The sequence below is a fragment of the Aspergillus pseudoviridinutans genome, assembly GCF_018340605.1.
Source record: "Aspergillus pseudoviridinutans IFM 55266 DNA, scaffold_2, whole genome shotgun sequence".
Taxonomy (NCBI): Eukaryota; Fungi; Ascomycota; class Eurotiomycetes; order Eurotiales; family Aspergillaceae; genus Aspergillus; species Aspergillus pseudoviridinutans.
This window is the reverse complement of record NW_025091282.1, coordinates 4,064,379-4,089,079: the sequence shown is the minus strand read 5'-3', so window position 1 is coordinate 4,089,079 and position 24,701 is coordinate 4,064,379. Positions and strand designations below refer to the sequence as shown.

The 24,701-nt window shown below is 48.2% G+C and overlaps 7 protein-coding genes across 7 annotated transcripts; 2 read left to right on the top strand and 5 right to left on the bottom strand.

Annotated features, from left to right (window-relative positions):
- Positions 1–1,227: 1,227 nt before the first annotated feature.
- Positions 1,228–2,489, bottom strand: Asppvi_003478 (uncharacterized protein; the record flags this gene model as incomplete). Its single annotated transcript, XM_043299441.1, has 2 exons — positions 1,228–2,315; positions 2,381–2,489. 2 exons carry the CDS (start codon positions 2,487–2,489, stop codon positions 1,228–1,230), a joined length of 1,197 nt encoding a protein of 398 aa, XP_043155376.1.
- Positions 2,490–4,038: 1,549 nt separating this feature from the next.
- Asppvi_003477 (aromatic alcohol reductase) lies at positions 4,039–4,993 on the bottom strand (the record flags this gene model as incomplete). Its single annotated transcript, XM_043299440.1, has 2 exons — positions 4,039–4,905; positions 4,967–4,993. The coding sequence occupies 2 exons, from the start codon at positions 4,991–4,993 to the stop codon at positions 4,039–4,041; spliced, it is 894 nt and encodes a 297-aa protein (XP_043155375.1).
- Positions 4,994–8,998: 4,005 nt separating this feature from the next.
- On the bottom strand, positions 8,999–9,566 carry Asppvi_003476 (uncharacterized protein; the record flags this gene model as incomplete). Its single annotated transcript, XM_043299439.1, has 3 exons — positions 8,999–9,308; positions 9,389–9,483; positions 9,540–9,566. The coding sequence occupies 3 exons, from the start codon at positions 9,564–9,566 to the stop codon at positions 8,999–9,001; spliced, it is 432 nt and encodes a 143-aa protein (XP_043155374.1).
- A 1,536-nt stretch (positions 9,567–11,102) lies between these two features.
- On the top strand, positions 11,103–12,551 carry Asppvi_003475 (metallophosphoesterase family protein; the record flags this gene model as incomplete). The annotated part of the gene is made up of 4 exons (XM_043299438.1): positions 11,103–11,244; positions 11,312–11,772; positions 11,829–12,112; positions 12,188–12,551. 4 exons carry the CDS (start codon positions 11,103–11,105, stop codon positions 12,549–12,551), a joined length of 1,251 nt encoding a protein of 416 aa, XP_043155373.1.
- Positions 12,552–14,484: 1,933 nt separating this feature from the next.
- Asppvi_003474 (uncharacterized protein) lies at positions 14,485–15,042 on the bottom strand (the record flags this gene model as incomplete). Its single annotated transcript, XM_043299437.1, has 3 exons — positions 14,485–14,788; positions 14,873–14,967; positions 15,019–15,042. 3 exons carry the CDS (start codon positions 15,040–15,042, stop codon positions 14,485–14,487), a joined length of 423 nt encoding a protein of 140 aa, XP_043155372.1.
- A 2,655-nt stretch (positions 15,043–17,697) lies between these two features.
- Asppvi_003473 (bZIP transcription factor) lies at positions 17,698–19,062 on the bottom strand (the record flags this gene model as incomplete). The annotated part of the gene is made up of 2 exons (XM_043299436.1): positions 17,698–18,872; positions 18,939–19,062. 2 exons carry the CDS (start codon positions 19,060–19,062, stop codon positions 17,698–17,700), a joined length of 1,299 nt encoding a protein of 432 aa, XP_043155371.1.
- Positions 19,063–19,879: 817 nt separating this feature from the next.
- Asppvi_003472 (ABC drug exporter AbcA) lies at positions 19,880–24,435 on the top strand (the record flags this gene model as incomplete). Its single annotated transcript, XM_043299435.1, has 4 exons — positions 19,880–20,414; positions 20,463–22,821; positions 22,921–23,018; positions 23,066–24,435. The coding sequence occupies 4 exons, from the start codon at positions 19,880–19,882 to the stop codon at positions 24,433–24,435; spliced, it is 4,362 nt and encodes a 1,453-aa protein (XP_043155370.1).
- Positions 24,436–24,701: the final 266 nt, after the last annotated feature.

The following is a 24,701-nucleotide window of genomic DNA, read 5'->3' as shown; positions in this document are numbered from 1 at the left end:
GCCAACGGAGTACCTGTGATTACGCTTCATCAGGCCGCTGGCAGTGGAAGGTCGACATCCGAGGAAGCCGTGGCGAGGCATCCATTCCAGAATACAGAAGACTTAACAATGCCCTGGATCAACCCGGAGCCCAGAATCTGCAGCGAGAACATCAAGCAGAAGAGGCGAATATCCAACATTCCAGGTTGCTCATACACTGGACGACTGCAGTGTATCAATCGGTATCTCGGAGCAGGGATGTGGAGTGGATTTGGCAAGTTGTGATTCCAAACCTATCCTTAACGCAGCCATGCCTACTGCGTGGGATATTTGCACTCTCCTCTCTTCACCTCAGCCTCTCCGCAGCAAATTCTACAGATCGTGAAGATCTGCTGCAGAGTGCGTTGAATTATCACAGCCAATCATTACAGCTCTTCGCTCCAACCCTGGAGGACTTGACCCGTTCGGATTGTAACGCAGCATTTTCTCTATCACTCATCTTGATTCTATTCTCCTTTGCTGCCCCCTTATTGGTGGTTGGAGATTCCGACATGGACGCGATATATGAATTGTACCAGGTTTGCGTATTCGTCAAAAAGATGATGAATTTCTCGGTGGGTATCTATGAGACTGTCAAGAAGGGGGTTCTGGGCCCGCTCGTCCACATAGATGACTCCGTCTCTGAGTTGTCTGGCTCTCCTCTTACAGCCATTGCCTGTCTGAGTGACCTAAATTCGAGGGCTTACGACAGGAATCCCAGCCATGAATTCCAGATGTACCAAGAATCAATCGATCGTCTAGTAGACCCTTTTGGGAAATTAGGCGATCCCGGAAGTCATCGACTATCAGGGGTCTTTATGTGGGTCTTCCACGTTCCTGATCGGTTCTTTCAGCTGGTCCAAAAGAGGGATGCTTTTGCCCTCATCATTCTCGCTCACTTCTGTGTCCTATTGCACGATTTACGCAATCATTGGTGGGTGTCTTCTTGGGGATACAAAGTGATCGTGGCCATCTACCGGGCCTTGGACGCAGACCTCAGGTATTCGCTGTCATGGGCTTTGTTACAGATCGGGTACACGGGCGACATTTGATGGAATGTACTTGCATCAAAATCACAATGATCTAAGTTCGCCCACAACTATAGAGGTAGAAACAGTCGGTTTATCTATATTCCTCAGACGCTCTTGCGCTTAGCCTCGCTTTCATTTTCATCCCATCAATGGGTTTTGCTGTTACMTGTAACGTCTTTCAGAAGTCAGCCAACAAAATGCGAAATGCAGGTCGAGGTACAGGGGGTGATGTAATTACATTGTAGAGCTTGGATTTGGTCTCATACTGGCCATGAGAATTAAGAGCTGGCTGCCCATTTTCATCCATCGCGATCTCCCCGAGTCCCACTTTGGCAAAGTCATACCGCCTGACCACTGACGCCAGGATCAGACGAGCCTCTATCATGGCCAGTTCTTGCCCAATGCAATTGCGTGGGCCTCGTTCAAAAGGGCGCCAGGCGCTTGGTGGTCCGGCAAATCTTGCCTCACGGTAGCGATCCTGATCTTTGTTTTGACTCAAGTGCATATTCAATTCATCATCTTGCAACCAGCGCTCTGGTGCAAACTCGTCCTTGGACTCGCCGTACACGGTCTCATCTCGTTGAATGATCGTCGCACAATTATATAGGACCAATCCGTCCACGCAGGAAACTCTCCCATTCGGCAGCCTCAATGTGAGTCCCGATCCTCGTCCAGCATATCGGGCGCTCCCAGACGGGGGGTAGAGGCGGAGTGTTTCTTTAATGACAGCGGAGGTGTACCGCATTTTAGAAAGCAGGGCTTTCCCATCCTCCGAAAGCAGGATATTGCCCACAGATCTGGGGGAGGTATCTGATCCAAAAATAGAATCGAGCTCACGCCGGACCGCATTCATTGCCCTGGGAGTTCGGCTGAGTTCATATAAGGCCCACTGTAGCAGAATACTGGTCGTATCATGGCCCGCGAAAAGGAAAGTTTTGAGTTGGTCACAGGTCCGATCCATAATAGCTGGTGTCAGTTCATTTGCATCTTGCAGGATGAGTGTCAGGATACTGCACGACCGCAGACGTGCCGTCGCATTAGTCTGGGAGGCTCCTTTCACCTCTTCAAATGTCTCAGAAATAAAATCTCTAAGAAGGACATTCAATTTGCGGGCCAGCTTTCGTCGGCGTAGCCTAGCTAGCGTCACGACCCAGATGCCCCTGTGATTGTTATATGTAGAGCCGAGTTCTTTGAAAATTTTGACTATTTCACTTTGGCGATCCTCTCCGAGTTGGGCACATAAGTTGACCCCCATAGTCACCGCACCTGTTAACAAGAAACGCAGCGAGTTTAGATATCCTTCTCACGCGAAAACCAGGTACATGTCTCACCAATAATGTCAAAGGTCAAATTGGTACACAGCTCATCCAGTGTAAAATGCTCGCCGGATGCAGCGTATTGGTCGAGTATATCGACGAAGAGTAACGTCTTTTCCACCATACATGGGAGCAACGTCATTAGATTTCCCGTTGAGAAGCCGGGATTAAGTCGCGCACGCAGGTCTCGCCACTCATCCCCCTGTTGTGTTACGGATTACTACCTGAGACGCCACATAAGGTATTGCACAGAATGCCATACCTCAGCAGTAATGATCGATTTTGGCCCAATCAAGTCAACAAATGCCTTCGTCGTGGGCGATTTCGGGACACTATAAGGAAACGTTCTGGACTGCCTTGAGATTTGCTCTGCGACTTCATGGCTACAGACCACACACATGGGCCGTCCCAATGGCCAGAGATCTAGAAGGAACAATGGAGGTTTGCCCAAGTGCTCATAGATCGCTGAGAACACAATATCTACCTCAGGAGTCAGTGTCCTGTCGCTAAAAAAAGAAAAAAAAAAGGGGGGCGGCGGGATTGGGAACTGTATGCGAGTACCAACGTGTCTCTGGGGTTCACCACTAGTGATAAATTGATTTAGTGCTCCCAAATGTCCCAAGACCACTGATAGCTTTAACTGTGGCAGATCGGAATATTGACGGCGGTGCGAGTGGATCTTTCCGCACACATACGTAAAGGTTGCTACGAATAGCAGAGCAGATAAGGTGATAAATTGGGACATGGTATAAAATGTCAGTAAGCATAGAGAGTCCAACAACTGTTTCGAAGAGCGAGTGAGACCATAGCGAAGACAGCCAAAAGAGGTCATATATACAGTCGTGATTCTGATCCATGCGTTACAGTCGTCGTATAAGTGTTACGGACCTCGTAATTCTCGTAACAATTACCTGTTTCAGGAAGTTGGCGCCATTCATCAGACCCACCGTTGGGAGAAACGCCAAGCATCTGGGTTTGAGAGACCACTTCTGGTCTTGACAGCTTAGTGTTGGCGCAGTAAACACACTGCATAAACTAAGGCATTAGGCGCAGTAGTCGCATCCTCCAGTCAGTCTCTTTGACCGGGAGCTTGGCGTCGGACAGTATCTATGGCATGGCGACTGGTATTCTGACCCAGGCAAGGTTGTGTGGTATCTTTGGTAGCTTAGTTAATTAGTTATTATACATATTCTTGCTGAACTTGGAGGGCCCAGAAGCTGAGCTATATGACGGGGGTGATAGAAAGTTCAGTACCAAAATTACAGCAAAAGGTCTAGCAACTGAATAGGAGAAGCACCGCCAGCTCCGCAAGTGCAATTGTATACCCATCCCTCACCGATAGTCTGGGCAGTGGCTGATCCACGCTTGAAAAGCAGGCTATTTGCTAGAATGTGGACTATCAACAATTACACGCTCATCGTCATTGTGGATCATATTGATATGGGCTTTGCTCGATTCTTTTCCTTGCAGAATCAGGGAGGAAAAAGAGAGCTCCAGGGACATAGCATATCAAGAAGGCAATGGCATAATTATTGGGGAGACTGTTAACCATGAGTTTCACTCGCCAAGCATGTCTTAGCTGGACCCGTAAGGATGCTCGTGTTTAGGGTACAGGAATAACAAAGGGGTTCGATATTGACTTTTCACGGCGGCAAGTACAAAAGGGCACAAATCTAGTTTGCGTACTTGGCCACAAGGCTCTTGAGTTCCTCCTCTCCTATTGGCTCCACACCCAGCAAATCGTTGCTAAGACTTTCGGTGGTGAACAGGCTGCCGAACCCTTCGCCGAAAATCGCTCGCCGGAGGAAGTTGAAAACAAATACTGTTGGGTCCGGGTTTGGCTTGCTGAGTTCCGCAAAACCAGCCTTCTCCAACTCTACCGTGCTAATGGACTTGGTGGCCAGTTGTTTGCCCGAGATCTTCAGCAGCTGCTTCTGAGAGACATCTGCCTCACGGATATACACTGTGCGATTCTTAGTGGCCTCGAGGTTGTTGATTATGCCGCAAACACCTTTGCCCACTCCTGAAAGCGTAGTGGTACTGAACTTTCTATCACCCCCGTCATATAGCTCAGCTTCTGGGCCCTCCAAGTTCAGCAAGAAATTGACCATGAGACCCCAGTCCAGGAAGGGACCATTGATCTGAATAGTATAGGAGAATTTCCCAGCGGACTCCTTTGACTTTTCCTTGAGATATTTTTGAACAGCAACCTTGTCTTGGTAGACTGGTAGCTTGGCCGCATTTTCATTGGTTGTGTCGGAGCCGAACTCTGAGGGAATGAAGCGCTGAACCTGGGCAGCGACAGCAGCATCCACCAATCTGAGATGTATATCTCGAGATATAGCTCCGAGGGTGTTGACGACTACATCGTGACCACTCAGTGCTGAGGTCAAGGACTCCAAGGAGCTATAGTCGACCGGTACAACTTGTGCTCGTCCGAAATCGTCCTTGTTGTGACTTCCAGCCCTAGTCAAGACAGTCACCTCGAAGCCCGCGCTCAGCAGAGCTTTAAGCACAGCTGGGCCAAGATTGCCACTCGCCTGCGGATCAACAAGGTTAATGGTTCTGATATCATATGTGTTGGAGGATCGTTGTACTTACCCCCGCAATTGCTACTCTGGGTGACATCGTTTTACAGGTGGTATTTTACCAATAGAAGTGTTGGGATGAAGAATAACCAGGTAGAATATGCTGAAGACCTTTTGGATGAGTTCTTTCATCTGGGTATTTGGGCAGCCTTATATAGTTTTGTTTCAACAGTAGGTATTCCAAAAAGAAGCCTACTTTACAAATGTGGGTCTGTCATGATGTAAGAATGCTGGAAATGGAAGACCCGACGATCCGGAAAACTTTAATTTGGTGAATAAATTCCTTTGAAGGAAGGATAACCGTGCATAGCTCACATAATCATCAGATGATTCGTCTGGTTGACTGGTTAGTTCCGCTTAGATTAATAATACGCGGAACTGCAACAGAACAAGTTTGTCCTGCTAACTCGATACATTGGCCAGCCTCGATTGTAAAGTCTACCTAATTCTCCCTACATTTTCTCCCCCTTTCAAGCAGTTGGCACTTGTTGATGTCATCCACTGGTATTGAGGGCTGATTTATTTCATCCGTCGAGATGAGTGAACATGAGTATGCAGACAGGCAGTACGCATTCGCCCTCAGGAGCTGCCGTACTTCTCTGGAATACTCACTCTTGGTGGTAGTTCGCACCTCCAGCCGCTCGTTGATAGAATACAAAGGCTTGATGCGCTTGGAAATAATATCTCCAGTAATTTAACGGATCACTGTTGGTCTGCCCTATCCAATGGTTACCGAACTGTGCCAATTTGAACGGTACTAATACTTAAAATCAGCTACTGACTTCTCTTCGCGGAATCCTCTGCTAAATATACCCGTAATCTCGCCCGATATAGCCTCTTACATCAAAGAAGAAGTCACGAAGTCGGAATTTCTGGATTCCTTGGGTCTAAATCTGGCTAACAACATTTTACAACCTCCTATTCCTATACCTCAATCCTACTCCAGCAATGACATGCTCGACTTCGAGCCACAGAGCAGGAGAATGATCCGAATTTCTCTGCCACCACCCGACGAAATCCAGGAATTGCTTAGCGCCTACTTTCAGTCTTTCAACTCGCTTTACCCCTTGTTCCAGGAGCCTACATTGAGAAGTTTAATTCAAGATGCATTGGTGCTAGAATCTCATCTCGATGCAGGTTCTTGGGCATGTGTTTACGCAGTCATGGCTATATCGTATAAGATACAGCTATGGAATACATCTACTCCTGATCGCACCGTTGGAGCAGCATGGACATACTTTAATGCTGCAATGCGCCTTGTGCCTGACATAACCGTTTCTGGGACCAGCCTACGAAATGTGCAGGCATTATCTATCATGGTAACGTTACCTTGCCAGTCTCTTGTTTGTCTACTGAACATGATGGCCAGTCGGTCTTTCTGCAAGGCGAGATGCACTTCAATAATGCCTCCAGTATATTGGGGGTAGCCATCAATCAAGCCACTGGTCTTGGAGAAAGTCTGGAATCTCGCTCGGTCTTTTCAGAAGAGACAGCGACCCAGTATGTTTTGTATGTTTTGGATAAGGAGTAGGATTTGCGCCACCCTGATTTCTTGATGGCATAAGGTCTCACATGGTTAGGTTTTCGTTTCGGTCTGGACTTCCATCGATCATCAAAAGTCATTATCCTATGGTGGAGCAGATGCTGGATAATAACCGCAGAGCCTCCGTGTCTCAGTCGTTCGGAGAAAGCCAGTGGTCCCTGCAGCATTTCGTTTCTCTCGCGATGATTACAGAACGGATATACCAGACGCTCTATTCGGCAAGTGCGAAAGATGAAAGGCCAGAAAATTTACTGAAATTGACGGCTGGTCTGGATCAGCAACTGGAGACTTGGCGAAATAACCTCCCACCTGACATATCATTGTCCCTTAGCTGCAGCGAGGACGATAACTCTCGAAGCGTGTTTTCAATATCGCTGCTGAAACTGATGTACAACAACTGCCTCATCGCCATTCATCGCTTGGCCGCAATTCACTGTCCTTACACAGGTTTACTGTCCCGGATAGAGCCATCATCTCCGCTCTTTTCTTGCATCAGGTCATCCACAACGAGACGTACTGAGGCCGCCCTGGATTCAATCCGTCTACTCCAGCATCTAGGTTCATTGGACGCTTTTCCATTCTGGTAAGTGGAAGCCTAGCTACGGCGACGTGTTCAACTCGCGTAATAACTTCCTTGCCTACAAGGCTTGTCCCACCCTATATCGTCGATGCCGTTCTCGTTCTCCTGGTGTCAGCCATAGTCGATACAGACGATTTTTACACCCTGGAGATTTTCCAGGCCGTGGACTCGGCGGTAAGCTTTATGCAATTGGCTAATGATAGATCGAGAGGCGAATTCAGCCAGATTCTTCGCATATCGTCAGGTGCGGTGGAAATTGTTAGAAAGATTTCGTGCAAAAGGAAAAACGATATCGACGCAAGAAGAAAAGCACAAGTCGCCATCCAGAATTCTCTGAAAGAGCTTCACCGTGCAAGGCAAAGACAGCGGAATCGAAGGGAAGTCCAAGAAAAGTTAGAACTACCTAGCATATCCCGTCCAGCTTTGCCGGGTGCGATGTCGGGCTCCCTACTCGCTACAGCACATGCTACCCCTCAGTCACCCCGCGGAGGTGTAGTATCAGATCAGCCGTTTCAAAATTGTGGAAGGGACCTTGGACGCAGAACAGAGTCTGTGCCATTGGATATTGATATAAGCTGGGAAGATTTTATTCTTGATATTTAAATTCCTGTTATCTCCGTACAACATGTCGAGTACAGAGCAGGAGCACAGGCAAAATAGTCGGGAGGAAAGCGGAACAAATATGACAATATGCAAATTACACGTGTAGGTACAGATAATGTCAGGCAAATATCTTGGGAACTCACATGGTCATTGGCTATGTAAATCCTGTGTACTGCACGACTGATGGAGCGAGCGATAGGTAAGATGGCACCATTCAAGAGCAGCGCACACCTCCTCTGAGCCCAAATTCCCACCAGACTCTCACCTTTTTATGCAGTCACCGTTTTCTCAGGCTGCTGGAACTTTACCATCATGGCAATCGACTGGTTTTCCCAATCGAAGACCTCCTGCGGGATTGCATGGTCACGGGCAGCCTTGCGGGCCTCGATGAAGGCCCGGGAGACCGGCGCCGGGTCAGGGTGTTAGGGATAGTGACAGTCTGTGCAGTAAACCTTAGCTTTAGGGTAAAGGTAATACTATAAACTTCCTCAAGCAGTATAATGATATTAATATTTAGTCATAAGCAATCATATAATCATGACTAGAACCATGTCAAACAAGAAACACAGATAAAAAAAATTAGAAAAATAAATCAAAACCATACAACAGCATAAGTACAGTGATGGTCAGGAGGTGCTGCATGGGCAGCTTGCCGCCCTGTTCTTTTCCTCAGGAGACAGGGCATTTCAGGCCCCTGTTCACCCACCCGAATATTATTCGCCCACACTAGAAGGAAGTCACTTTTGTGCAAAATAAGACCAGTAAGCACCCTCCCCCCTTTTGAACATAAGATGTGAGGTCTACACAGTTAATTTTCTTTAACCTAAACTATACACTATTAAGCTGTTATCTTGTTTATGCCAGCGCCTCTAGGTCCAGCAGGTCAAAGATTGCTCGACCTTCCAAAGATATTCTTTTCTTCCTTGAAGCTGTCATCGGCCACTGGCTTATGAGATGCCCAAGCCTGTTCACCGCTCGTGCTCGGCGAGTATCTTTCGTATACTGCCAGTATATTGCCGTGGCCTGTTTTCTCGGAAAGATGCTGGTGTTGGCACTGAAAACCAGATGACGCCAGCTACCTACTCATGAGCAATACCAGAAGCCGTACGAGCGTCGTGGGCTGCAGTTTCCGAAGGCTTTCTGAAGGGACTTCATTATATACTCATGCGTGCCAGTTACCCCGCTCTTACAGATGCGAAGTTGGCCATGCAAATTAACAGATTATTCAGTGGAATTCGAATGCCGTACTAGCAAAATCGGACAGAGGTCAACTTCAACCGGTAGTCCAGCAGCGCATTTGCCAGGATCTACAACCATTATTATGTCCACACAAGGTACAGATAGCTCGCCCCACGGCCTTGATTTATATCGGCAGTGTAGTTCGTGTATCCACTTTGCCCGATCCGTGTCTTGATCTGTTCAGGGGTAAGTTCGTGTTCGGTGCGAAAAAGGCCGACTCTAGTAATTGGCCTTTCGCCTTTGGGCTCAGCGGTGATATATCGATATTCATCCTTTCTCTGCAAGGCCAGATTGTTGTAATTTCTGATCTCACTCTTCGGCTTTTCAAAGGATAGATGGGTGATCGCTCCCTCTTTCTCGGCAGTCCATTGCGGCTGAAGCCACACATACCTAACGTTATTGTTTGATATATTAGGAATAAGGGAAATGAAATGGAAGAGAGGATGAGGATAGATGATGCGGTCACTTACAAGCCCCCCACGCCCTTGTTGATATCAGACGACAAGCCTTGCAGCTCGGTGACTATGTCATCAGGCTGAGAAGCCTCTTCCTCGGCGTACATAACCTAGCACACATTAGCTCCAAGAGTAAGAAGCACTTTGCTCTGTCAGTTGCTCATACAACCAGATTGGAGAGGTACTTCGGCATATTATTTGGCGTGTCTTAACGACGGGAGACCGATGCGATATTTTGTAGAATGATGCGGAAGTGTGATGTGACTTCTTAATTGAAGCAGCAGCCTGGTTTCAACGATGCTTTTATATCTGCCCACTTGCTGTTTCGTCAGACGTGTCACCGTGCATGGGATAAGTCTAAATTCGAGCAGATTATAGACCCAAACGTAGGTCTTATGTCACGTCGTAAGAGTACATATGCGGCTTGCGCTTCTGAGGGGAGAAATATGCAGGCATTGCTAGTGGTAGATACTACCTGAATGACATAGAATTACGCCAATTTGCAATGGAAATGAAAATCAGGCTACAAGATCAGAATCAGCCAAAAGTGACTCGGTTCTAAATTAGTCATTCTTGAACCAGAAAGGAGGCGGTTGGGTGGGCGAGAGCTGCGGGTAGGGAAGTGCCTCTATAACCCCAAGGTTGATACACCTGGAGCACACCCTAAGACAAAGAGATATCCAATACTAGTAGCCGACGAAAAGAATAAAAGAGCAAATCCAACAAATCAAATACAAATTGAATAACCTGCAGTCTCGGGGCGCCTGTAATTGCCAGTCCCTTTGGGATGCCACGTAACTCCACCTGGGCAAGGAGACCACTTGCTTACTGGTTACTTGGTCGGTCAGAGGTTCGTCGGATGGGTTGGAAGAATCAGCAGCTAGTTTGCTACATTTTCAGTATTAGCGTTGCAATGCAGAACGCGTTAACTCAAAGCGACTAGGATGATAGTGAGGAACGCAACAATTGCTGGGCAGTCTTTTTAGTTACTAACCCTCTCCGTATTGAAAGGAGTCGTAAGCATAATATGACCTGGGCTGGCTAGGAGTTTCCAGAGTGATCTACGTTAGTCTGCATACTGCGACCATTGGAAATGCGGAAGGCAGGCCCGCTTTTGGAAGAAGCAAGTATCTGAACGGATGACAATTACTTGTCACATACTCCTCACATCGAGCCTTGCCACCTCATTCCAACTTCAGGGGTATCTGGTCTCAGGAAAAGCCACTCCTGCCGTGTAGGGAAAATGTACGAAGCCCGGTACGGCAAGGACAACACAGCTGCATGCGCAAAGGGAGGATTTGGAATAGAACACTTTCATCACTTCTAATGCCTGTCACTAGCTACATGCAGACTTAATGCTGCGGAAGAAACCGGAGTTGGAAAAAGAAAATAATCTACAGAACAAAGGCTACATGACCGCAAGCAAGGTAGTAATGGATCCCTAGAGCGGCGGTGGATAATTCTCATCCGTGACCCCGAACCGGTAGCTAGAAGTTTGGACTGATAGGTCACTTTACTCGCCCCCCTTCATGAGAGAATTCTTATCGAGTGGAATGGATCAAAGTACATGACGTCCGCATTCTATAGATCAGGACATATAAAGATTGTCTACTATTCCCCTCTCGTCCTTGTGTCTTGAGCTGGTCCCCCCTCCCTCTTACTGTCCCTTATTTTCTTCGTCTGGAAGGTCTGGGCTCTTATTAATTGCACATTCCCCTCGCTTCTCAGGATGGGCTTGGGTCTGCTAAACTGGAAGATGCATCCGCAGGCTATCACGCAGCCTCAGGAGGACGACCGCGATTACAAGTTGCGGTTCGCTAGTGATGGCACGTTCCAAATCACAGTCTTCTCGGACCTGCATTTGGCAGAGCGTGAGTAATTGCCTTGCCAGGGAGAGATACGAAACTGGATGGTATCTAATATGGACTGTGGGAGCAGATGAAAGCGAAGTAAAGGGTCCAGCGCAGGACTTGAGAACCGTGGCTGTCGTGGAAAAAGTGCTAGACCACGAAAGTAACTCTCAACTGGTCGTGCTCAATGGAGATCTGGTATCTGGTTACGGCACTGTAGCCGACAATGTGACTAGCTATCTAGATGAAATCGTCTCCCCAATCGTCAAGAAGCAGCTTCCATGGGCATCGACGTACGGCAACCACGACCATCAGCGTTACGCAAACAGCTCGAAAATATACGACAGGGAGAAGACTTACAATAACAGCCTGACCCAAAGGATGGTTCCCGGTGACCCTGAAGACGTGGGCGTGTCGAATTACTATTTGCCCGTGTATGCAGCGGATGGAACTCCGAACGTGCCGGAAGTCATTTTGTGGTTTTTTGACAGCAGGGGCGGACAATACCTCAGAGATGGAGAGAATCGACAGGACTGGGTTCATGCCTCGGTGAATACATACCCTCATTGCTTGTCTCACAATATGCTAAGTAACTGCTCGAACAGGTTGTTGAATGGTTTAAACAGAAGAATAGCGAACTCACACACCGATATGGAAAGACCATCCCGTCACTCGCGTTCTTTCATATCCCTATAGCTGCAGCACACTACTTTCAGAAGAATCCGGGCGTCGACCCGAGTAAGGAACCGGGCCAGAATTTGGAACCTGTTGTGTGGCAAGGCCAAATGTACGATAATAAAACTGGCCATGATGTGGAGTTCATGAGAGCTCTGTCGAAGACAGATGGCCTGTTAGCTACATTTAGCGGTCATGATCATTGCAATGACTGGTACGATGGAAAGCCTTCCCTTTGGTCGCCTTCTCGTCATCAAGGGACATATATGCTAATTTTCATTTCTCATAGGTGTTTTAAATGGACTGATGATCTCCCTGGCCAGGATGTACCGGGAAACAACGTGAATGTCTGCTACGGTCGTCATTCTGGATATGGAGGATATGGACATCTGGCTCGTGGTGGACGACACATCGTGCTAAAGAAGGACACTCTCCAGAAAGAGGTGGTGACCTGGATTCGACTAGAGGACGGTTGGATTACCGAAAATGTGACGCTGAATGCGACATATGGCCATGATGAGTATCATCCTGTCCCGGTGCACTTGGAGCTCAAGAGGAGCACGGCCGAAAGCATAGGCGATGGACTTACTCCAGGTATAAATTCGGCCTTGCTCTTCCTCCTCCTGGCGTTCTTTCTCCAGCTAAGGTTCTGAAACTGATCGATTTTTGGATATTCACCTTGTTCCCTTGACCGACTGGGTGAGAATGCTTTCTATTCACAGTTGTGAAACATGCTGTCGTTATTCGGTTACTTAGTCCCCCGTTCAGTTACCCTGTGTTCTCTCAGAAGAAGGGAGCGTCGACACTTGAGGGCCTCTTCAACACATGCGTGCTAAGGGGAACAAATGGACAGCTTAATGGTGGGTGTAGATCATCTAGCTTTGAAATTTGACAACTTGCCTTTCAATGTAAGCTGTTCCTTTCACTGATTCCCGTTGGTGCCGCTTCTCCCTGTATAGACGCATGAAAATTGTCACACTTTAGCCAACAGAGGCCAGACATCATTCACCTCTTCCCTATGCCGTTACCCCAACCGGATATGGAAGTATGGGCCACCTAGTTCTTTCGTCTCAGCCTTATCTCGGAAAGTTGAGCTACAGCGGTTTCCAGAATAGCGAGGTCTGGTAGACTTGGTTGGCAGCAACGAAATTTGATAGACCGCTGATGAACATATGATCCTAGCTTGCACATATCCGAGCGTGCCAATGTATCCTCTCGTACTCTGTAACTGAATCATGCATGTCAGTGCGTTCGTACTCCCGTTCCAAAGTACTTGCTCAGAAGAACAGTGGCCCATGCCATCCGATGTCATCACCCAAGAGAAAAGACTAACAGCAAGGGGGCGCCGGGATCACCCATGAAGAAACTGAAGATTGCTCGCCAACAAGTTTCTGCATAAACGTAAGAGAGGAATGATTCCAAGTCCTTGCTGGAGGCTTGAGCGATGCCAAATCAGAGCAAGCATTAGGTTTGTCATGTAGTTGTATCTCTGTTTGTGGCAGGCCAATGCCTTGCTAGGCTCAGCCACCTGACATATTTGAAACACAGGTGGTGAACGCGACAGCCTCGAGCAGCAGCGGTATAGAAAATGCATCTCGGATATCACGAGGGCCGTGAGAAGGTCTCTGTACCTTGTCAAAGAGTACTGACGCCTAACCCGCCTTTCTTCGATTTTTCGAGCGTTTATAATTTTCAATTTGCAGTTTGCGATTTTGAAATTGTTCTTAATATATCCTCCCCCGCTCCGCCTGCTCCCCTCGTCTCCTCTAGAGGATTGGTGACAAGACAAGCCTACTTGATATATGTGTATGTAGAGCACTAATAGTATCTGCTATAGATAACAAAAGTACCACCATTAGTCTTGATCATCGTATATAGGAATGGTTCATGTTGAGGAGACACCTATCCGTTTCCTCCAATGGAATGGCATGCTTCCGCATCCCGGCATATCAGTGAAACCGGAGGCATGCATCAGGCTTCACAACAATTGGGCCACTGTCGCTCTACAGCGGGATTCTCGACGGGAATCAGGTAATGGTGGACATTTCTCGGATACTTGTCTTCTTTTTACTGGCGTCTAATAACGTTCCTAGGCTACAGACGCATGCAACGCAATGACTCAAGTCTAGAATCTACTTCGAGCTCCTATCGGGATCCATTTTCCGTTCCCACTTGTGTACATACTGATGAGTGTATGGGCCATACCTTGTAGCATGGGTTTTGCCTTCTGAGCAGTGGCACCACTGCTGGTCACGTTGTCTGGCAGACATCTTCCAAACAAGGAAGTTATGTTAAACTAGAAACTTGTCTTTTACGGCTTACATTGACTTGCTGGTAAATCTGTAACTGGCGCCTGTGGAATGTAGTGCGGGGGACTTTAGAAAGGTTCCAATAATACGAAGGTGAATTGCGCTCAAAAGTCATCGGATGCCAAAGGGAATCCTCCTGACACAATGCTGGATTGAACACATACATTCCGTTCGGGATCCCTTTCCAAGAGTAAAGAAGACGTTTTCACCCGGGCATTGAGCAGTATCAAGAATTCTTCAAATCCAACAGTCGCGTGATACAATAGTGACACCCTTCCTAGTCAGACTTCCACACAAGATAGAGATAGTCTCCACCACGACCCTTGTTGATATCCGTGGAGTACCCGTCGTATCCCAGCTGGTGGACTGTCTCAAAGCTGACACTCTCCTTACGGCGAAGAAGGGCAACATTAACTATCTTCTTACTGCCATCCTTTCGCAAGTTCAGGTATCTATAATCGCCGCCGGCACCTTTAGCCAGGTCGTCATACCTGTCATCCTTGTCCGCCTGGATGATGATGTCGATCCCGGAGACCTTGTTGGATGAGCCGGAGCCATATCTCGCAGAAAGCCAGACGTATCTTCAGCAATGCGCAAGGAACATATTAGTAAAGTAAATTTTCACTTCCTGAGGTATCTCGAGTTATGTAACGCTGTGGACTTACTTTCCCTTAAAACTGGCATTGATGTCGTCGTTGTTGGCATCGATAGTCCTGATGGCATCGGCGGGCTCGGAGGTAGGAGTCTCGCCGTAGGATACCTGGCGAGGAAAGTTAGCTGGGTCATTCTCAAGCAGAGCCGTATAAATTACCACTATATTTTCCAAGTAAGACATGGTTTGCTTGTTCGTGTGAGTAGATGACCACCGTGATGGATTACTTTTCAATGGCGTGGGGTGTGCGCGGAACAGGACGCTTGGTGATGAAAGGGAGTACGGGGAGGGTGAAGCATGCCCTTTTTATGTTGATGCTCCGGGCCAGTGTTGCTGCAAACGGCCTACATGACGTCTAGAAGACACCAGCGACCTCGCTCCTTGCTCGCTATGGTCATCACAGCTGAGTCGGAGACCTAGCCCTGCCTGTTACATGGCGAAGTTTTATTGGAGAATGGCCAAAGCTCGCAATGCCCGTTTTGCCAGGATATTCTCGCCTACGTGCTTTTTCCCTATATTCTGAGTAGTCCTTGGAATCTGGACTCCACAACCGAACAGCATTACGCAACGTAGTTGTTGGCAACAGGGGCACCACCGCATCTCCATGCTTTTATGCGTCTGAATTTGTATTCGTTGCTGGATTATGGGCCACAGGGATTCAGCGGGGCGAATGATTCGTCTCATAAACGAATCGATGCTGATAATTGAGTACTACAATTACGGTAAATACGTACCTTCGACCTTGGTCTTGCCCTCTTGGAAGTGGATTGGGCCTCATTGATGCAGTCAGAATGGAAGTCCAGCATCAAAGGAAAATGGATTTTATTATTCAACTTATAACTGGCAGCTACTTGTCTCCGGAAGGAACAAAAGGCCACTGGTTCAGGAATTATAATCGCACGAGTGTACCGCGAACCGTAGACGACACTGGTACGCTTTTAGAACCATGCAGCCCTGTCACATATTTTGACAGGCATTCGCTAACCCCCAAGTCATAGTAACCCATGAGTAGAGCAACTTTTCGCCCTTCTATCCTCCTTTCCTCTTCTTGTCAGCTGACCGTACCTTATGTATCTGGCCTTCCAGCACCAAACTGATGCCCGCTTGTATAGCTGCCAAAGCAAGCAAACTGATAGTCTGTCTTTCGCTTTAATCGGAAAACTCCTGTGGACGGTGCTCAAGTGCGCAGGACCTGTTTTCATTCATTTCACACACTTTGAACGCCCCTCCAATTGTATCTAAGCAGCGCTCAGCACAAGCCGAAACGCAATCTGTGGTATCTGTCCAAATAGACAGATCCGGCTTGGCGTACAGAACGGACCCAAATTGTTGAATGACACGTCAGCCGGGCCAGTCCAGGTTTCAGACGCCGCAGATAGAATGTGTAAAGGGGCGATTAAACTCGTGTAACTTCACCAAAAAGACAACAAGACTATATGACAGGTATTATGAAAGGGAGGGATCAGTTTTGTTATCACTATGACCTGTTACATAATAATTATTGCGAACCATACCAATTATGTTAGTCAGTGTATGCCCTGTGTTACACCTAGCTGCATGGGAACTACTATCACATTGCTGTTGCATGCATGTTAACCAGTCATTTACTCTAGGACCGCCAGGCAGCAATGAATGCATAGAATGTAGTGTTCTGCTTGAATGTAATGGAATTGCTGCAAGAGAGTAGGCTAGGGCCTTGAATTTTGATACAACTGAGTGCGCTTTTGATGTTTCACTGAGATGGATAACTGTTTTAGTAAGGTTGTCTCGCCCGCGGCGGGCCGCGGCGGGCCGCGGCCGTCAACCCGCTGTAGGTGGGGTATCTGTGCACCACAACGAGAACCATAGACATGGTGATGTCGGTAAGTAACTGAGCCTTAGGCAGCTCCACACCATAATCATCAACCACACTGCAATCGTCAGTTTTTGTCAAAACTGTATATTCTCATTAGTTTGAAGCTATTCCCACCACCCAATATATCTAAATCTACTAAATTTGATGAATCTAGCATGGCTAAGGCCTGCGGGCCGCTCAACGTAAAAAAAAACCAAATTTCCCTAAGATTACGTGTGAATATGGCAATCTATGTACAACCCTACATGACCACGTCAAAAACAATCATCAGTCCCATACAGCTCAGAAACCAGTCAATAAAGCACTTAAGAGTTACCAAGAAGCCTTGATACAGTGGATAGTCTATGTACATGATTAGAATATGCCAGTGACGCCTAAGCTACTAGAAGAGTATATAAATCAGGCATTTACTATAGAGCACCTGGGTATAGTAAATAAAACTATTAGTTAAATTAGGGCTGCGCAGGCCCCTCTATAGCACTAGTATACTAAGCAGTAGGATAAGCTACTTAGCTAGACTAGTATATTAAAATTACAAGATGTAAATTAATTAATTACTTTAAGAAAGGCTAAAGATACTGCTACACAAGAGAGATATTTATAAAAGCAGTAGGAGAAAGTGCATAGATCCCTCCTACCACAAGCATCTATACAAGAGAATGAGGTATTAAATGCATCAGCAGAGGCAGCAGATGATAATAGTGATTCTTTTTTATATAGATAACACCTGGTATGGCTTCAAAATTATGATTTTAATGAGAAATCGACGATTGCGGTGTGGTTGACGATTACACTGGGGCTCTCCCACACTGAGCAGTGTGGGTGAGCCTTAGTCATGGATATACGCCCACACTAGAAGGAAGTCACTTTGGCACAAAATAAGACCAGTAAGCACCCTGTCCCACTTTTGAGCATAAAGATTTGAGGTCTACGCAGTTAATTTTCTTTCACCTAAACTATACACTATTAAGCTATTATCTTGTTTATGCCAGCGCCTCTATGTCCAGCGGGTCCTCACCTCTGATACTGCGCCACCACTCGCTTTGTCGTACAAGTTCTCCCTCTTCACCACCTAGCAGAGACCAGTACTTCTTCAGAAACCACTCCTTGGCCTCCCAGCTGCGGTTGTCCCATGGAGTACCAGTCGAAGCATATCCAGTAGAAGCATCTAGATCATTCCTTCCAACGCCTGCCCCTCCCCAACACACTAAACCAATAACAGCATCGCGGAGAAATTCAACCTCGTCTACCTCTTGCTGGTGGAGGATGAGATTCTTCCTTAGCGTCCGAAAGGGCAGAACATCAATGTACGGGGGATGCTTGACAGTAATTTGTTCAATACTTGGCCGCAAGTCTGGCTTGAGTGTCATGAATATCCTCTGCACTGTGCAGATCATGTTTTTCTTGACCATGTCATCTGCTGATGCCCTAAGCGACCGATAGAATGGCGAGGGTGATTCCTTTTCACACATCATCTCCTCTGTAATGCTGATATGCATCCTGATAGTATCCATTGCGGCTAACGTACAGATTGTTTCCAGGCGAAGATGGTTGGCGTATGGATCTGGTGTAGGTGCGACAGGTCCAGTCCTGAGTATCCTGACCTCGGTGGAGCTGTATGGGCCGGGATGGTGCGTTTGTACCTTGAAATGTGGGCTGGAGCAATTACATTTGATGGTGGTGGTTATCCAGCATTGATCAATGCAGTCCTTATGTTTATCATGGATGAGAACGGAAGGATTAACGTGGGTTGGAGGAACCCATACACTCGGTGCCGACAAGGGAGTTTCTGATGGTGGGAATTGTTTTGTGGAGTCCGAGATTGCTAGTGTTGATGGGGAGATATCTGAATGTGAGAGTTGTGCAGTGTGATCCCTGAGTATAGAATCCCAGACGTTTGGCGACGATAGGGTGTTGCCTGAGGATGTCAGATGTGTTGTACAGTTCCAGATATTCAGTGTTGATGCGGCATGATCTGACTGTGGAAGAAGCTGCTGGCAATCCTTGGGAGTAGCCATTGATGAACTGGAAATCGACATGTCCCAGACATCATCACCTAGGATCGACTCGGATTGGATTCTGTCGGTCATCGGTGATCTCTGCGCCAGTGATGCTGCAAGCGTTTCGAGGTTCCCCAATCGCCCACGGAGCTTCTCTCCTAGAAGTACACTCTATCAGTAATTTCTTCCCCGATCTATCTTTGGAGAATCCAAGCCGCACTCACGGTATCTACGTTGCGCTCGAATGTTCTGTTGCCGTCTTTTTTCAGGGTCGCGACGGGCGGGTTTTCGCTTCTCCTTTCCCATGCTTTCACTCCGTGCTTTCTCCTCCGTCGTGTCTCGTGGCATCGTGTATATCGTTTTTGTCGTGTGGATCCTTAGAGTAGATGGATGGATGGATGAGGTAGGCTGGGTGGGGGCTGATGGGGGAGTGCGGAGTAAGACGACTCCAAAGACGTGGTCGGCCTAGGATGCCTGTCTACGGCGGACGAGAGCGAGCGACTGTGCTCCTTTTAGTAACTGGTCAGATTGTCTGTCAGATTGTTATGCTGTCACAGCAGGATACCTTATTCGCTCATTAGGGCTGGAATGTTCTACGACTGTTCCTCTCCATTCCCAGTATCTATGGAGCGGACCGGTATCATGATCTCTACAAATAAACCCCCGGCATTCCCTAGAATACATTTATTGGAGACCTCACGCAGTCAAGATGGACAGTGTGTGCATAGTTTGGCCGCAACGGGTCAAACGCGTTAGACCGTAGCGTCAGAGAGGGCCCCGTCCGCACTCACATGTGGGGAGGCAAGTGTCTGTACATTGGAATGGCTTTGCGGGAGAATAGGTGTCCAACGGCGATCTCCGCAGCATGCAACTAACAGGACAGATGGTTGGACACGGGTGCGGGTGGATTGCGGCCCGAAGATCTGGCTGACGTTAGCCCATCGATATAGTTATGGCTGATTTGGCTGGTGAGAGCCGTTGCTTGGCGGGCCGAACTGACAATAGTATCATGGATCGCGTCAGCCATGAAGCCAGGAACGGCGAGTAAAAGAGGCTGTTGCTTTATCTAGTGTGGCCTATCTTCTGCTCTCTCAATCTCCTATAACTACAGTTTGATACATTCGCTGATGCTCATTGGCGCCGGTAAACCAGAACACCTGCAAACATGAATGGAGACCATGAGGCCGGAAACGCCTCCAGTTCCAGTGTGGAGAAAAGGAAAGCGGAAGTTCATCAGCTGGCCAGACAGTTCACAGAGCAGAGCAACTATTCCACGGCGGGACAAAACCCCTTTGCTGCGGAGGCAGGATCGGCCCTGGATCCCAATGGTGAACACTTCAATGCTCGGGAGTGGTGCAAGGCCATGCTGCAGATGCACACCGGGGACAAGCAGGCACATCCGCTGCGAACCTTGGGGGTCGCCTTCAGCAATCTCAATGTGCATGGCTTCGGTTCCGACACTGATTACCTGAAAAGCGTCGGCAATGTCTGGTTAGAGGCGTTCAGCCTGGCAAGCAAAGCGCTCGGCCAAAAGCAGCGCAAAATCCAGATTTTGCAGAACATGGAAGGGTTGGTGGAGGCTGGAGAGATGCTGGTGGTTCTTGGACCCCCTGGATCCGGATGCTCGACTTTCTTGAAAACCATTGCTGGAGAGACTTACGGCTTTCATGTTGATAAAAGCTCAAACATCAATTTCCAAGGCATGTCTGATTGACTCAAGAGCAGGGTTCTTTACTAAATTCCGTTAGGTGTGAGCGCAAAACAAATGGCGCATGAGTTCAGAGGAGAAGCCATCTACACCGCGGAGGTCGATGTCCACTTCCCCAAGCTCACTGTTGGAGATACCCTTTATTTCGCTGCGCGCGCCCGAGCACCACGACACATTCCTGGGGGGGTGAACGCGACCCAGTATGCCAGCCACATGCGAGATGTGATCATGGCCATGTTTGGTATTAGCCATACGAAGAACACAATTGTAGGAAACGACTTCATTCGCGGTGTGTCTGGTGGAGAGCGCAAGCGGGTTAGTATCGCTGAAGCTTGCCTCAGCAATGCACCGCTGCAATGTTGGGACAATTCTACTCGTGGTCTTGATAGTGCGAATGCCACTGAGTTCTGCAAAACGTTGCGCCTGCAGGCAGATATTAATGGCGCCACAGCCTGTGTCTCTCTATATCAAGCTCCTCAGGCCGCTTACAACTATTTCGATAAGGCCCTGGTTCTATACGAAGGTCGCGAGATCTACTTTGGTCGCACATCCATGGCGAAGCAGTACTTCCTTGATATGGGCTTCGTCTGTCCTGACCGACAAACTGATGCTGACTTTCTCACCTCTATGACTAGCCACCTTGAGCGTGTTGTTCAGCCAGGTTATGAAGGCCGCGTACCTCGAACACCTGATGAGTTCGCTGCACGATGGAAGGCCTCACCACAGCGAGCACAGCTCATGCAAGACATCAAAAGGTATAATGCAAAGTTCGCACTGGGTGGTGAATACCTGGATAAGTTAAAGCAATCTCGACGGGCTCAGCAAGCCAAGGCTCAGCGGGTATCGTCACCCTACACTCTTTCCTATGTACAACAGGTGAAACTCTGCCTGTGGCGCGGGTATCAACGATTGAAGGCTGACCCCAGCGTCACAATCTCTTCTTTATTCGGAAATACTATCATATCCCTTGTTATCGCCAGCATATTCTACAACCTCAAGGCTGACACAAGTACCTTCTTCCAGCGCGGTGCTCTTCTCTTCTTTGCTGTTCTTATGAACGCCCTTGGCTGCGGCCTTGAAATGCTGACTTTATACGCGCAACGAGGGATCATAGAGAAGCACTCCCGATACGCTCTCTACCACCCATCTGCTGAAGCGTTTTCATCCATGATAATGGATTTGCCCTACAAGATTCTCAACGCTATTACATCTAATATAGTTCTGTACTTCATGACCAACTTAAGGAGAGAACCCGGTGCTTTCTTCTTCTTTGTCTTCACCTCGTTCGTCCTGACTCTGACCATGTCCATGTTCTTCCGGTCTATGGCATCGCTCTCAAGATCCCTTGTCCAAGCTCTGCCCTTCTCCGCCGTTCTACTTCTCGGTCTCAGCATGTATACTGGGTTCGCTATCCCAACTGGGTATATGCTTGGATGGGCTCGCTGGATTGCCTACATCAATCCTATCAGCTATGGCTTTGAGTCCCTACTGATCAATGAGTTCCACAACCGCGACTTCCCGTGCATGAACTATGTCCCATCGGGTCCCGGCTATACGGATCTCGGGCTTAACAACCGTGTTTGCTCCACCGTCGGATCAGTGCCTGGACAACCCTTTGTCAATGGCGATGCCTACATTGAGTCAGCATATAGCTATGTCGCCTCGCACAAATGGAGAAACATCGGTGTCATATTCGCCTACATGTTCCTGCTTGGGGCCGTCTATCTCGTTGCTACTGACTTCATCACTGAGAAGAAGCCGAAGGGCGAGATCCTAGTATTTCCTCGCGGACACAAAGCTCTGAAGAAGGACAAGTCAGATGAAGATCTTGAAGGGGGTAGTGGCCGCAGCGTCACAGTGGAGAAGACCGGCTCAGATGGCCTTGCCATGATTGAACGCCAGACCGCGATCTTCCAGTGGAAGGATGTCTGCTTTGATATCAAGATTGGAAAGGAGAATCGCAGGATTCTTGACCACGTTGACGGATGGGTCAAACCGGGAACCTTGACGGCGCTTATGGGTGTTTCCGGTGCTGGAAAGACCACGCTCTTGGATGTCCTGGCTACGCGCACCACTATGGGGATTATCAGTGGAGAAATGCTCGTCGATGGTCAACCGCGTGATGACTCCTTCCAGCGTAAGACCGGCTACGCTCAGCAACAAGATCTGCATTTGAGTACTGCTACAGTGCGCGAGGCACTTGAATTCTCTGCTCTTCTACGTCAGTCCGCTCACGTTCCTCGTCAAGAGAAGATTGACTACGTGACAGAAGTGATTAAGCTTCTTGACATGACTGAGTACGCTGATGCTGTTATTGGTGTCCCTGGTGAAGGCCTCAATGTTGAGCAACGTAAACGTCTCACAATTGGGGTAGAGCTTGCGGCCAGGCCGCAACTTCTGTAAGCTGTGACCTCGGGCAAATTACTGTGGCCTCAGAAAATTACTGACTAAGTGCCTTGCGTCTGTCCCCGTTCGGGATAGGCGCGTTGCGTGGACAGCCTTTTCCTGGACGAACCGACCTCAGGACTTGATTCCCAGACATCCTGGGCTATCCTTGATCTCCTTGATAAACTGAAGAAGAACGGCCAGGCTATTTGTAAGTGTCTGCTCGTGCATTTATAGCTGTCATTAACGTGTTCCCAGTGTGTACCATCCATCAACCATCGGCCATGCTGTTCCAGCGCTTTGATCGTCTCCTCTTCCTTCAAGCTGGTGGTCGCACCGTCTACTTTGGAGAAGTAGGTCGGAACTCGCAAATACTGATTGACTACTTCGTCCGCAACGGTGGCCCTCCGTGTCCTCCAGCCGCCAATCCCGCCGAATGGATGCTCGACGTGATCGGTGCCGCTCCTGGATCTCACACCAACATCAACTGGTTCGAGACCTGGCGTAAATCCCCCGAATATGCACGAGTCCAAGAGCACCTTGCTGAACTGAAACACGAACGTCCCCACCAAGCCGACCTGTTCCGCACCACATCCAGTCAAAAGCGAGAAGACAAAGCCAGCTACCGCGAATTCGCTGCTCCCTTCTGGGCCCAGCTCTGCGAAGTCCAAGTACGAGTCTTCCAGCAAATCTGGCGGTCACCCACCTACATCTACTCCAAGACCGCGCTCTGCGTGTTATCCGCTCTCTTCGTCGGCTTCTCCCTCTTCCACACACCCAACACAATCCAAGGCCTCCAGAATCAAATGTTCGGCATCTTCATGCTCCTTACCCTCTTCGGCCAACTCATCCAACAAATCATGCCGCATTTCGTCGCCCAGCGCGCGCTATACGAAGTCCGCGAACGACCCGCAAAGACCTACTCCTGGAAAGCCTTCATCATCTCCAACATCGTGGTTGAACTCCCCTGGAACTCGCTCATGTCCGTCCTTATGTTCCTGTGCTGGTACTATCCGATTGGTCTTTACCGCAACGCCGAACCAACAGATGCAGTGAACTTGCGGGGCACACAAATGTGGCTGATGGTCTGGACCTTCCTTCTCTTCTCGTCCACCTTTGCACATTTTATGATCGCGGCGTTCGACGCCGCCGAGAACGCTGGCAACCTGGGAAACTTACTCTTCCTGCTTTGTCTGCTTTTCTGCGGTGTTCTGGCAACACCAGATCAGCTCCCCGGGTTCTGGATCTTCATGTATCGCGTTTCGCCGTTTACTTACCTGGTCAGCGGGATGTTGTCTGTGGGCATATCGAATACGAACGTAACCTGCGCAGACAATGAGTATCTGCGCTTTGACCCAGTTAATGGGACCTGCGGCCAGTACATGGATTCATACATGTCGAATATGGGTGGGTATCTTGAAGACGAAATGGCGACTTCGAACTGCAGCTTCTGCCCGATCAAGGAGACGAATGTGTTCCTTGGTAGTGTTTCGTCGAGTTACTCGGATATCTGGAGGAATTTTGGGCTGATGTGGGTATTTATTGGTTTTAATATCTTTGCAGCTTGTTTTTTGTACTGGTGGGTTCGTGTTCCAAGAGTCAAGAAGCCAGTTCCTAAGACTGAGTGAGCGTTGTTATTATAGTTGTCTTATTTTTTCTCTTTTTTTAGGTCATACATATTTCATAGGTCCTGCTTGCTCTTCTGTTGCGATATCTTCCTTGGAATTAGATATACTGATTCTCCGCCCAATATTATCAGAAAACAACTTGTGCAGGTCAAAGGGAATTCAAAGAATAAGATTCGCATATTTAGCCATAAGCAATCCTGTAGCCATGAGTAGAACCATGCCAAACAAGTTCACATGGAACCGACAAGGAAGGAGCACACAGCGAG